Here is a 13,047-nt window from a genome sequence, read left to right as displayed (position 1 = left end):
GTCCCCCAGGGGCTAGGGAAAAAAACGAGACAGACGCGCACACACACACACACACACACACACACACACACACACACACACACACAGACACACAGTGTGCCAGGGCCAGGGAAAGGTAAGATGGATGAAGATATATCTCTCAGGCACTCGGCCAAAACATCACACTCACACACACACACACACGCACACGCACACAAGACACAATTAAGTATAACATATGCTTGATCTTATTACTCCACACACGCACACAATCAGTACCCCCATGCCCCCACCTCACACACACACACACACACACACACACACACACACACACACACACACACACACACACACACACACACACACACACACACACACACACACACACACACACACACACACACACACACAGATGCGTGCCCGCGCTCTCAGACACATGTGTGGCATGTTGGTGCTCGTCAGGTGGAGTAAATTATTATCCATGTTGCTGTCATGTTGGGACCCGCTGGGCCATAAACAACGTTATTACCGCAGGAGTTACATGCCATTGAGTGTGTGTGTGTGTGTGTGTGTGTGTGTGTGTGTGTGTGTGTGTGTGTGTGTGTGTGTGTGCGTGTGCGTGTCTGCAGGAGTACATGACTGTGTGCGTGTGTGTGTGTGTGTGTGTGTGTGTGTGTGTGTGTGTGTGCGCCTGTGTGTGTGCGCCTGTGTGTGTGTGCATGTGTGCATGCCTCTCTATGTTTTTTCCTCTCCATCGCAGACACAAAGCCTCAAACATAATCATACCCTCTAACACGTCTACCATGGGCACGTAATCCCATCAACATCTAGGAGGCCCTCGAGGTTGGTCTAGCATTGCACCATAACTGTATGTGTACACCAGAAACAACCAAAGCTACTGGGTAGCCGAAGTCATTGAAGAAGTTTCGCCACAAATTCGTACTAAGAGATGATCAAGCTGAGCCATGGATCTGTATATAGATCTACGGATCAATGGATCTTTTCATAGCCCATAACCAATCGTGTCAGTTGTATCAACTAAAAATAACTGCAGTCATCGCTTTTCCACCCCTCCTTGCCCATTGCCATTGGACCCTAAGATCTGGAAGCCTCGCTGAGGAATAGAATCCATGCTGTCTTTCAGATGAGAAAAATTGTGCAAAGCAGCATGGTATTTCCCTGGCTATCAATGATTGATTTCACAGCTTTGCCAATGGTGTGACCCCAGACTAAACAATTCATGCTATTTTCTGGTTTGCTCTACTAAATTTGGCTTTTTTCCATTGTGGTAATACAAGTGCATGTCGGATGTCCTACACAGCAGTATATGAAACCTGTTGAGGGGAGTTTTCTTTGGCAAAATGACTTGAAGCATGACTTTGACTGTGGCAAATTTCATTTTCATAAGCTAGTAATAAATATCCACCACAAAGCTGTTCTATACTTACACTTGATGGAGCATAGAGGGAGCATGAACAGTGTTGCAGACATTTATTATTTCCTTTAAGTTATCTTGTTTTGTGCACATTTTCGGGGGGGGAGGGGGGGGGGAGATTAAGACGCTAATTTCCACCCCTGACATGTCCCCCCTTGTACTCACTCTGTCCTGCAGAGTTGATCTTCAAGATGGTTTCATGGTCCGTGTGGATATCCTGCACTGATGAGACGATATGCCCTGGATGGATGGAGAAAAGGTGGGTGAAGGGAGAGGGGTGAGAGGTGTGAGAGGAAAGGAATAAAAAGATTGTTTATATCATTGACACCAATTTACATTAGTTGACATTCATTCAATCCCATCCATGCACCTAATCTGGGGTACGTTTCTCAAAAGCATAGTTGTTAGCCTGTTAACAATTTGGGTTGCCAATGGGAAATTGTGTTGCAAACAACAAAGTAGCTAAAATAGTAAGGAACTATCGTTTCGAGAAATGCACCCCTAATCCAGAACAGCCAAATGCCACAATCAATCGACTACCTTTGTCCATATTTCAGAGAGAAACAAAGACAACAAGATAAGTTATTGAAAAGTATACGCCAACCCTACTATTTACATTTTCTACTATTTCTGAAGACAAATGTGTGCTTTTAAACAGACAAATGCTGTTATCTGAAACATGGAGTGTCTTCTATATTATCTCAATTCGTACGTTGTGAATAACAACAAAACATCTTCTATTGTGGGTTTTCTGCTCCCTCGAAGTGGCCCTGTGCTTGCTGGATTTCGCTGCCACACCAGACACAAAAATTCCGCTCGAGTTCCATCGAAGTTCATTTTATTCCCAGATCCCTGCAGGGGGATGCATGCGGCGCGCAAACAAAACATTTCCACAAATCGGCAGTAACCAAGTCTGACAACAAGGGAAGGAACAAAGGAAGGTTGCGGGAAACACAGGCGAGATAAACAAGACACTGCTTATTGGCAGAGAAAATGGACCGTGCTGACCTGTAAACATCCGTTGACACTGTGTAATTGTGTGCGCGTACTAACACACACTGCACTGCACAGCCAACATACGTTTCCACAAACAATATGCACTATGCACGGACAACACAAACACAAGTGCACACTTGCATATGCACACCTACTGTACACACATACCCACTGAACACACACTACCAAAACACATAAACACAAAACATGCACAATCATGCTAACACACACAAACACACACAAACACACACACACACACACACACACACACACACACACACACACACACACACACACACACACACACACACACACACACACACAGTCTCACTCTCTCCCCCTCTCTGTCTTCGACCCTATAACGAGTTTGCAGAAGGAATCCACTGAACAGCTGATGCTGGTCTACTATTCTGCCCTACAAAGCAAAAAGGCAGTAACTGCATTGCTGTTTAAAATGAGTTACTATGACTTTAATGCCATATATAATAAAATGATTGATCTTCAAAAAAGGTGGTAATATAAAGTAACAAAACTGTCACATGCCAATAATCTCCCCAAAACCACTTCAACTGGATTGCAGTATTATTTTAAAGTCAACTGACTCAGTTTTGAGTTCTGCACAGTTACTGCCTTTTTGCTTTGTAGGGCAGTATTTACCGACTCAATAAAATGCTCATGGCATGACAGCCCCTCATTTGGACATTGTTACCAAGTGGAAAGAGAGAGGGAGAGAAAGAGAGAGAGAGACAGAAAAAGAGAGAATGCAAGAGAGATGGAAAATATGGAAAAAGATGGGAGTGAAGGGAGAGATGGGAATGAGGGGAGAGAGAGAAAGGTGGGGAGAACTTGACAAACAGAGGGGGCAAAGTGTGTGTGTGTGTGTGTGCGCACGTGCGTGCGCGTACGTGTGTGTGTGTGTGCATACGCATGTCCATGTGTCAAACGTCTAGTGTTAAAAAAGGAGATAATTTAGAGGGGGGGCAGCATTCCAATAACGCCCCCTGAACATAGAGATACAACAGTAGATTGGACATAAAGATAGACAAGAGAAGAAAGCAAAATGATAAAAAAGAAAGAAGGAGGAGAGAGAGAGGGAGAGAGAGAGATAGAGAGATGAAAGAGGAGAGAAGTAATTTCATGGCAGAGAATGAAAGGGTGCACGAGAGAAAATGTGCCAGAGAGGGATAGGGAACAATGAGGAAAAATGTGTGTGTGTGTGTGTGTATGTGTGTGTGTGTGTGTGTGTGAGCGAGCGCTTGAGTGAGCACCTCTCCCTCTATAGCACAATAGTTGATTGAGTCCCTATGCAGGAAAGGGAGGTTAGGGGGGATCCCATCCCAACACATACCATCCTCCACCACTGAATGGCCACAGCTCCCACTGAGGGCAATATGTGGATGTGTGTATAAGTGTGTAGGCGGCGGCGGTGTGTGTGTGTGTGTGTGTGTGTGTGTGTGTGTGTGTGTGTGTGTGTGTGTGTCAGTTGAATGTATGCAGCTGCCACACCATATACCATGTCTTTTTTATTTGTAGGGGACACTGTGTCTGTGTGTCATTATTGAAGGGGGTACAATTTTGCGTGGGTGAATTATTTTCAAAGCAACCTTCCAGCCACATGCATACGAAACACCCTCTCTCCATGGATAGCGCATCGTCTCACAGAAACCTCTAAGAAGGATATTTTGGAAAGCAGGGATGGATTAGGATTCCATGGGCCCCTGGGTCAGACAAGCACCCCCCACCCCACCCCCCTACATGGCGTCGCGAGGTTCCAAAAGATTTGCGGATTTAGCCTTCGTTATTGAGGGTTCAGGGGTTCATCCCCAAAGAAAATGTGAAAATACAGCAGCTTAAAGTGCAACTAATATGCGAATAATATAATAATAATAATATAATATTTAATATAATATAATATAATAATATGCAAACTATAGTGGGGTTTCTTTGTACCGTGAAGGCTTGGGCTTCAGGGCCCCCTTGGCTGTTGGGCCCCTGGGCCTGGGCCCGGTAGGGCCGTGCAGTAATCCGTCCTTGCTGGAGAGAAAGAGGTCTTTTGAGCCTGTTGGCCTCCTAGTGAGTGATGGGGTCATGAAGAGGGGATGTCACGTCACGGGGCGACCTGGCTTACGCAGGTCATTAATATGATTCGCCATGGGGTTAACCGCTAGCCAACTAGCTCAAAGCTAACCCTGCTGGGCCACCGTTGAACCTGTCTGCCATGCCAATGCCAAAGGATTTTCTCTCTCTCTGTCCCATCGTTCTCACTCTCCCTCAGTTTCTCTCTCTCTCTTCCTCAACCCCTCCCTCTCTCTCTCTCTCTCTCTCTCTCTCTCTCCATCTCGCTCTCTTTGGCTCTTCCTGTGTTTCATTCTCTCTCTCTCTCTCTCTCTCTCTCTCTCTCTCTCTCTCTCTCTCTCTCTCTCTCTCTCTCTCTCTCTCTCTGTCTGTCTGTCTCTCTCCCTCTCACTCTCTGTCTCTGACTCTCTCCCTCCCTCTCTCTGCATCACAGAGGTGGTCCAGAGAGGGTATGAAAAGGGGGTTTAGCTGCAGAGAGCTGTCAGTCAATGCAGTTTAATTACACATTGATGGAGAGGTCCCTCCCGTCCACCCCCTCATGCGCATTTCAGCTGACACAGCACAGCAGCTAGGCCCAGTGACCGAGGCCCTTGGTAGGGGTCTACATCCGAGAAATCATACGCTGGACGGGCAGAGGAAATTAAAAAGGGTGAAACGAGATGCCAAAACGTCGATCTTGATGACTCCATGCATGGCCATCTTGAAAGTAAGGCATTTTGAAAGCAGTGACCTCCAAAAGTGAATCGGTTATAATGGGTTATAATAATTCCACACAATCTGTTCATAATCCATCTGTCTACCCCGGAGTTTAATTCGGGTGGGCCACATGTCAGAACATAAGGCCGGACGCACACCGGCTCCGACAAAGTGCGGCGCACTTTTGCTTCCGACAGAATTCGGACCCCCAAACCCAATTTCACACGAACATTGCATTGATAGTCAATGGGCGGCGCCGACAAAATAGAACTTGTCTCTAATTGCTATCTGACATCGGCGAATGTCCGCGGACATCGGCGCCAGTGTGCGTGGTTCTATTGAAAACAATGGAATCGAATTTTAGCTGAGCAGTGCTCAGCACTTTGTCGGAGCCGGTGTGCGGAAGCCCTCAGTTGTGCCAAAGATTTTCAGCTATCACCAAAACGTGACAATGACGCATTTCAAATCAATCACTTTGTATACATGTTCTTCAGAGGACTCAAATTCAGCGCAGCTGCATGGCTGAACATTAGTATGACTGGGGCAGTGGTGGCTCAGCTGGTAGAGGAGCCTCTTTGGCATCCAGAAGTTTGCAAGTTCGAGCCCCGCTCTGTCTGACCCAAATTGCTCCTGGTGGCAGGCTGCTACCCTGCGTGGAAGCCACTGCCACTGGTGTGTGAATGTGAGTGTATGAGAGGCATACAGAAGGTAAAGTGCTTTGAGAGCTTGAAGGAGTGGAAAGGTGCTATACAAATGCAGTATATTTACCATTTGCGTGGGGCTGTGGGCCAGTGGGTTTTGGGGGAGTGATTTTCTGCTCCATGGTTGGTTGGCAAATGTTTTTAGGTGTTACAGTACACCAAATACTAGTGGTGTCAACAATGATCGATTCGGCGATCCGGATCGATCCGGGGCATGGACGATCCAGATCCAGATCCGGCAAGTTCCAGAATCAATCCGGCAATTTTTTTAAGTTTCAATTACTTCCATGGATATTTCGGGAGCAAATGAATGTTAAATTAAATAAAAACACTTCAAAACATTGCAAGACTGATACAGACTGATACAGAAAACAGCCAATAAATTGTTGCTCAGTATCTGACTACTTGTATTTCCTCATCATGGCTGAACATTTGCTTTGCGTTCAGTAGAAATGTAATGCATTGCAATGCATTGTAGAATTGAATCGAATCGGATTGGATCTAATAGAATCAAATCGAATCGGATCTAGGGGACGACCGATACAGGTTTTTTAATGGCCGATGCGATACCGATATTTTTTCCATCACCCTTGGCCGATACCCGATTTCCGATACCCGATACGCCGATACCGATATTGTTAAAAAAGTGTTAAAAATGACAAAAATCAGTACTGTATCATTAAAAAAAAATCCTATCCCATCACATTTTCATCACACCATAACATGAATAACAGGAAAATAACTGTCATGTACAAAGCACACTGAGCAAGTAGTTTTTCAAGCATCTGTAGCCTATACTGTATTATAGCCACCTAAAAAGGTATACATAAGGCATTAAAATTTCAAAGGACTGTTGCTTGACAGTGGTACAATAGCATAGAGCTTGACTGTAAATTTGAAAAATGTTGGGGATGACCAAGATTATTATGGGTTTAAATATGCATGCCTATTTTTTCACCTGTATAGGTGTACTTGATTTACTAGGGCCTTTCACAAAATAAATCAAATCAAATAAATAACAAACAAAAGCCCAAAATAACAAACCAAAGAAATGCAAACAAAACACATAGACAAGTAAAACCATTTTCTTATTTTCATATTATAAAATACATTGCAAAGAATGCCACCTGCTTTCACCTGCAGGACAGACAGGCTAAGGAGGTCCTTTGTCCCTTGGGCCATTCAACTGTTTAACAGTATACAGAAGGACACTAAGAAAGACATCATTATTGGGGATTGGACTGCCTGAGATGCCAGAGCTGGCCCAGATCTGGAACCTCTTGGCATGTGTGTGTGTCTGTGTCTGTGTCTGTGTGTGTCTGTGTCTGTGTGTGTCTGTGTCTGTGTGTGTCTGTGTTTGTTTTTATGTAGCTACTTGACACCTGAATTTCCCCCTGGGGATCAATAAAGTTTCTCTACTCTACTCTACCAGTAAAAAACACCCCTGTTCAAAATGGTTTGGTCCGCCAAACGGCGGACACCCCTCTATTTTACTCATATTGGAACATTCACTTGTTGCTGAACGAGGAAGTGGCAGCATGCCGGTGACCTGATCTGTTAAATGTTACAGAAATGTTTCTAACCAAATAAACTTATATGAATTGAAATAGCCAGTTTGCAAGTGATGTTTGTTACTCATTAGAGATCGCTAAACAGATGGAAGTTGATAAATGAATGACGCTACGAAATGCGCATTTTGAAACGCGGTGGAAATTTACACTGAAACATGCTGGAAGGCACTCGTTACAACGCTAGGCAAATGGATGTGATAAATGACCGAACAATGAACCAGGGAAATAAAAACAGTAGTTTACCCTCGTTGGAAGAGCTGGTTGGTTGCTCAACGAGATGGCTGCATTATGCAGTCTGCATGCTGGTGAGTTGAATGCTACAGAAATGTTTTACAAGAGGCTATTTTAATTTAGCCAGTTTGCAAGTGATGTTTGCTACCTATTAGATGTCGCTAAAACAGATTGAAGCTGATCCATGAATGACGGTATGAAATGCGTGTTTTGAAAGGCGGTGGAAATTAGACACTGAAACATATGCCGGTAGACACTCAGTTACAACGGTAGAAAGATGGCAAATGGTGATTATTGACTGAACAATGAACCAGGGAATTAAAATCAGTACAGAAAATGCATGGAGCTGAAACATTCTCCCTTTTGGCATATTACATGCACATGCCATGTCATTCAGTGTCCACATTAAAATAGGATGCATCTGAAAGTCTAAAACTTTGTGGCAGCCTGCAAGGCTGTTTAGGTACTTTACTTAATGAGTGGGGGAGGGGTGACGCAGCTGCGTGCATTGCGGGTCTGCCAGCAACACAGAGCTGCCCGTCTGTAGTCAAAATCTCGGGGTGGGCGTATCGGCCAAAACCGCATGCGTATCGGCCGATGCCGATACACTTCATAAACGCAAATATCGGCCCGATATATCGGCCGGCCGATATATCGGTCGACCCTTAATCGGATCTACTACCTCCCAAATCGTGATCGAATCGGATCGTGAGGGCAGTGCCAATCCACACCACTACCAAATACTAATGGCCATATCACAAGCTCCTTATACATTTATGACAGTTCAAAAGGTTATCTTTAGAACTCAGACTTTCATGTTCACCTTCCTTTATCTGTGAGATAATGGCTATCGCTCAAGTAGCAAGAGAGAAGTAGCAAGAGAAAAGTTCCTTTGTATTGGAAAGAAACACACAGCGATGAAGAGAAAAAAAACGCTCTCCTCTCTCTTACAGACATGCACACAGACACATAAAAACACATGCACACGCACACACACACATAGAAAAACTTCCTCTCCTCCTATAACTGTTCAATGAAAAAGATGACCCCCTGTGGGTTTTTTGCCTTTAAAATATTCTATAAACCACACACCTCACGACATAACACCTTCTGTCTTCTCATCATCACCCCCAGTAAACCACAGGAAGGTCACGGTTTTACGACCACCTAAACACCCGCCGACAGAGCCCTCAGTGACAGCTGAGGATATCACACCTCAGAACAGAACAGAATGGAACATTCTGGAAGCCCCTTGAGGTGGGCCAGGGGCCTATAGCCGTGTGGTGATGAGATAGAAGAGGGAGAAGAAAAAAAAGAACATTTAAGGGCCAGGATTTACGCTGTGCCCTTCTGGTCGACTTGACAGGTAATACGTTTCTCCTACCACTCTATATGTTACTTATACTACTTCCTGAAATTGAGGACACTTGGATTGGCAACACGAGCCAAAAACTTTTTAAGCATATACTGCACACCCTACGGTTGCAAATGTAAAGTCAGATAAGCCCTTTTTCATAATTCATGTGCACTGGGCAGCCGCGTCCAAATGGTTATGGAATTGTTTTTAGGATTGGAAGGTATCTGGTTCGAAGCTTACGGTACCATCCATGACTGAAGTGCTCTTGACCAAGGCATTATAACCTGACATTGCTCCCGGAACCGTAACCAATACCCTCCAGTAACCGCAAATCACTTTGGATGAATGCGTCAGCTAAATGTTGTGCAAAAAAATAATTCAGTGTAATGCACACAAATAATCGATGCATCCACAAACTGCAAACTGTTTAACAGTCAGAGTAACAGAGAAGAAAAAGAACGACTATTTTCACTACATCAGCACCATATGGGGTGTATCGTATTGTCATGAGAGGCGTCTGATCAATGGTTTGAAACGCTCCAGGGCAGGCAAATAGAAAGGGCCCCTCCACGGATGTGGCTAGTTTACAAAATGATTCAGGGTTGCAGGCCAGATGTGAGAGTCTGTTTTTGGGGGTTTGGGGGGATGACCTCAGATAAAATGTGAACATTGAAGTGTGATTTAAACACAGTATGACAAATAGAAATATGGGGGCTTGGGCTTCAGGGGCCCCTTAGCTCTTGGGCCCCGGGGCCTGGACCTGATAGGCCTGTGCAGTAACCAAACCTGCAGGTGGCCTGCTGTGACCCGGCCTACCAAACACTGGTAACCTCTGGTAACGTAACCCTCCTTAGCAGAGCACTAGAGTCTCACGTGCATCTCTAGATAACGTTCACACACCATTATGTCAGAGTGTTTGCCATGTGTTAGGGAGAACCCCCTAACCCATCCACCAACCTACCCACCCACACTCAAATCCTCGATGACAGTCCTGAGAACCCACTCTTAGGCTTCTAGGCCTCTTGAAAAGCTCCACACGCCCACAGTGGAGAAGACAGAGGTTACACGAGGCATTCCATATTAAGTAACCCCTGAGATTTACCATGGCCCATGGCCCTAGGAGCAGGGACACTGACAGCTTTTGTCAGACCCAGGACAATGCTATCTGAAAGGGACATCCCATCCAATGCATACAATGTAATGAAAACCCCAATTTTGGGCCCCGTCTCTCCCTGTGGCCGGGACAACTGACCCCTTTGTGTACCCCTGAGATTTAGCTAGGGGGAGTACCCAGTACAACCACCCCCTTACCCACAAATCGCCCCAAAATCTTCTCTCTGAGTACAGATTTATGGTGGAACCTCCACCCCTTCCTTCTCCCCCTCCACACTTTAACGAACACAAACTTCTTCATCCACATCTTCTCTCCTATCACTGATTCTTGAAAGTTTGGCAAAAACATGTCCCTGCAGTAAAATATTAATTCTGTTGAAAATCAACTAAATTTTCACAAACAAAATGAACCCAGGTAATGGCCAAGGGGTCTGTCACACGAATACATTTTTGTTTGAAATATTTAAGTGTAATTTTATTACTTTTCATGGCCATAAACCTGTCCACACCCTGTAAAAACGCCTGTCGCAAGGACTGGCATCATCATTTCAATTGACTTAAAATACAAAAATCACTAACAGAATTGAACAATATCACCATGATGTGGAAGACCATATTAAAGTGGTTCTACAGATGTGCACATAGTGGATGTAAAACAATATTTACTATTATTTACTGATTGCTCAAAATGTGTCCAGCATATTGGTCACCACCGTCAGATTTTTTCTAAAAGACAATAAAATCAGGTATGCACAAGGTAATTTTCATTACTGAGGACCCCTTTTCAAACCTTTAGCTCTACTGCCTACTTCACCATCACTGAAGCTCCTGTAAGTTTATTATTTTGTCCTCAATTTGTTAATTTGTTTGGACACTGGTACTGTCCCAACCATAAACTGTCAACACCGTCGGGGGTTTTAATAGTATTGTATTACATTAATGTTAATAAATATTTTTTTTTTCAGAAAAGGTATGAAGCACCCAAGAAACAGAGCGAAAATGAAATGGCTAATGTGAACAAACAATGCATAATATTTAAAAGAGTGCTTTTTTGTCTCACACCGTCAGATGTCACCACCGTCAGATTTTGTTCTGCTCATCATGTTGTTCCATATTATACTAAATTGTGCTGGTTAATGAAACATTACTAGGCATGTTAGTAATAATTGTGATCCAAAATGATACTCCGCCACCACTGAGGTGCATTTGGAGGTTTTTTTGTCAGAAAACCTGACGGTGGTGACATCTGATGGAGTTCACCAAAAAACACATGTTTTACGTGTTTTTGACATGTTTTAAGAATATGCATACAATAAGTATCTACAGTTATGTTGAATTGTTAAAGTAATTCACTTTAATACAGTAAACATGTGTTTTTACTTCTAATTCTGTCTGCCGCTGTTGACAAAACAAGAAAGAGTCCATTTTATGAAAAATGTTAAACATGGGGAGCTTGGCCAATGCATTCACTGCACAGCCAAGACCTACATCTATGATAATACACCTCTATATTTTGGATTTGAACAACTTAAAAGCTGTTTTTACCACATTTTCAACAACCAGTGGCTTACTTCCTAGGTAATCTAACTAATGAAGTAAAAACACATGCTCATACTGTGCACACACAAAAATAAAGTGTTTATGCAAGATGCCATTGACTTGAGAGGGCTATTTATTTTGCTAAATGCAGGTACTAATTAGGCCACTTTCACCACTCTCAGATTACTGTCACCACTGTCAGTTCTTAAGTCACCACCGTAAGAAGGAGTTTTGGACATTTTAAAGGAATGTGCTTACAACATTTTCCTTAGGAGTTGTTGAAATATCAAAGTAATAGCCAATTTAAGCCTACACGAATATTTGTGAAATTACAAAAAAATGTATGTTGTATTTAGGCGTTAAGTAAGCATCGTATGACGGTACATATTTTAAAATTAGAACACATGAAACAGTATTAAAATAGAACAAAAGTGAATTTTCAACATTTAAAGGCATATGTGTGAACCAAAAAATACACATAATCACTTAAAAACTCCAGATACATATGCAACCAAATCAATACAATTTTAATAACTTTTAATTGTGTCTGACGGTGTTGACAAAAAACAAGGTATGATCGGAGAAAAGCCTGATTTCTGAAAAAAATACATAATGAGGAGATTGGCCTTGTGCATTTCTGAAAAGCCAAGACCTTAGTCTACGAGGATATACCATATAATTTTGTAATTCACTTTGTTTTTTTCTGTCAACATTACAACCTGTTTTAGCCACTTTCTCAAGAATCAGTGCTATGACTCATTCCACTGCACCACAGACCAGCATCTCATTGGCAGAAAGGCATAAGGAGTCATCTTGTCAGACACATATGATTGCAAAATGTTAAATAAAACAGCAACACAGTCCAGTGTGGACTTTGGAGAGTGTAAAACATTGTGTTTGCCCAATGCTGTGGTACAACCGCTCAAAGACATTTTCTCCCTCAGAGACGTCAGCACACATATGGGCTGATGGTTTAAACACGTACAGATTTGAAGATGGAGCTGATGTTCTGTATTGATTGACTGTAATTTTTTTAGACAGGATTTTAGCTGTCAACAGAGAGACGGACAACAACAGAGAATTTAATATGGGTGCTATGGCTTCACTTCCTCTGGGGCAAATGCTCCACACCATAAAAAAAGCAGTGTTAATTTTGCACTTACAGAGTACTCTGGGACCAAATACACTCTGGAAGATGTTAAATTGGCTCTACGTGTTGTATATTTACAGAGCAGAAACAAATGTGTACTGTTGTGCTGTGGGAAGGCAGTAAAATACCAGGCCTGAGGTTTTTGCATGTGGAATGAAGCATGAGGCATTTCTACAAGGAGTTGAAGTATTGAGCACTGGCTC

At 43.3% G+C, this 13,047-nt stretch overlaps 1 protein-coding gene across 1 annotated transcript in view; it reads right to left on the bottom strand.

The window, feature by feature from the left end:
* The window catches only part of vwa2 (von Willebrand factor A domain containing 2), a 54,672-nt gene that overhangs the window by 32,720 nt on the left and 8,905 nt on the right, over window positions 1–13,047 (bottom strand). Inside the window, exon 3 of the mRNA XM_063221452.1 lies at window positions 1,580–1,654. Within this exon, the coding sequence (XP_063077522.1) occupies window positions 1,580–1,654 (75 nt within the window). The remainder of the gene's footprint in view (window positions 1–1,579; window positions 1,655–13,047) is intronic.

Source organism: Engraulis encrasicolus, chromosome 17 (genome assembly GCF_034702125.1).
Source record: "Engraulis encrasicolus isolate BLACKSEA-1 chromosome 17, IST_EnEncr_1.0, whole genome shotgun sequence".
Lineage (NCBI taxonomy): Eukaryota > Metazoa > Chordata > Actinopteri > Clupeiformes > Engraulidae > Engraulis > Engraulis encrasicolus.
Note: the sequence above shows the minus strand (reverse complement) of the source record. Positions and strands in the feature narration are given on the sequence as shown.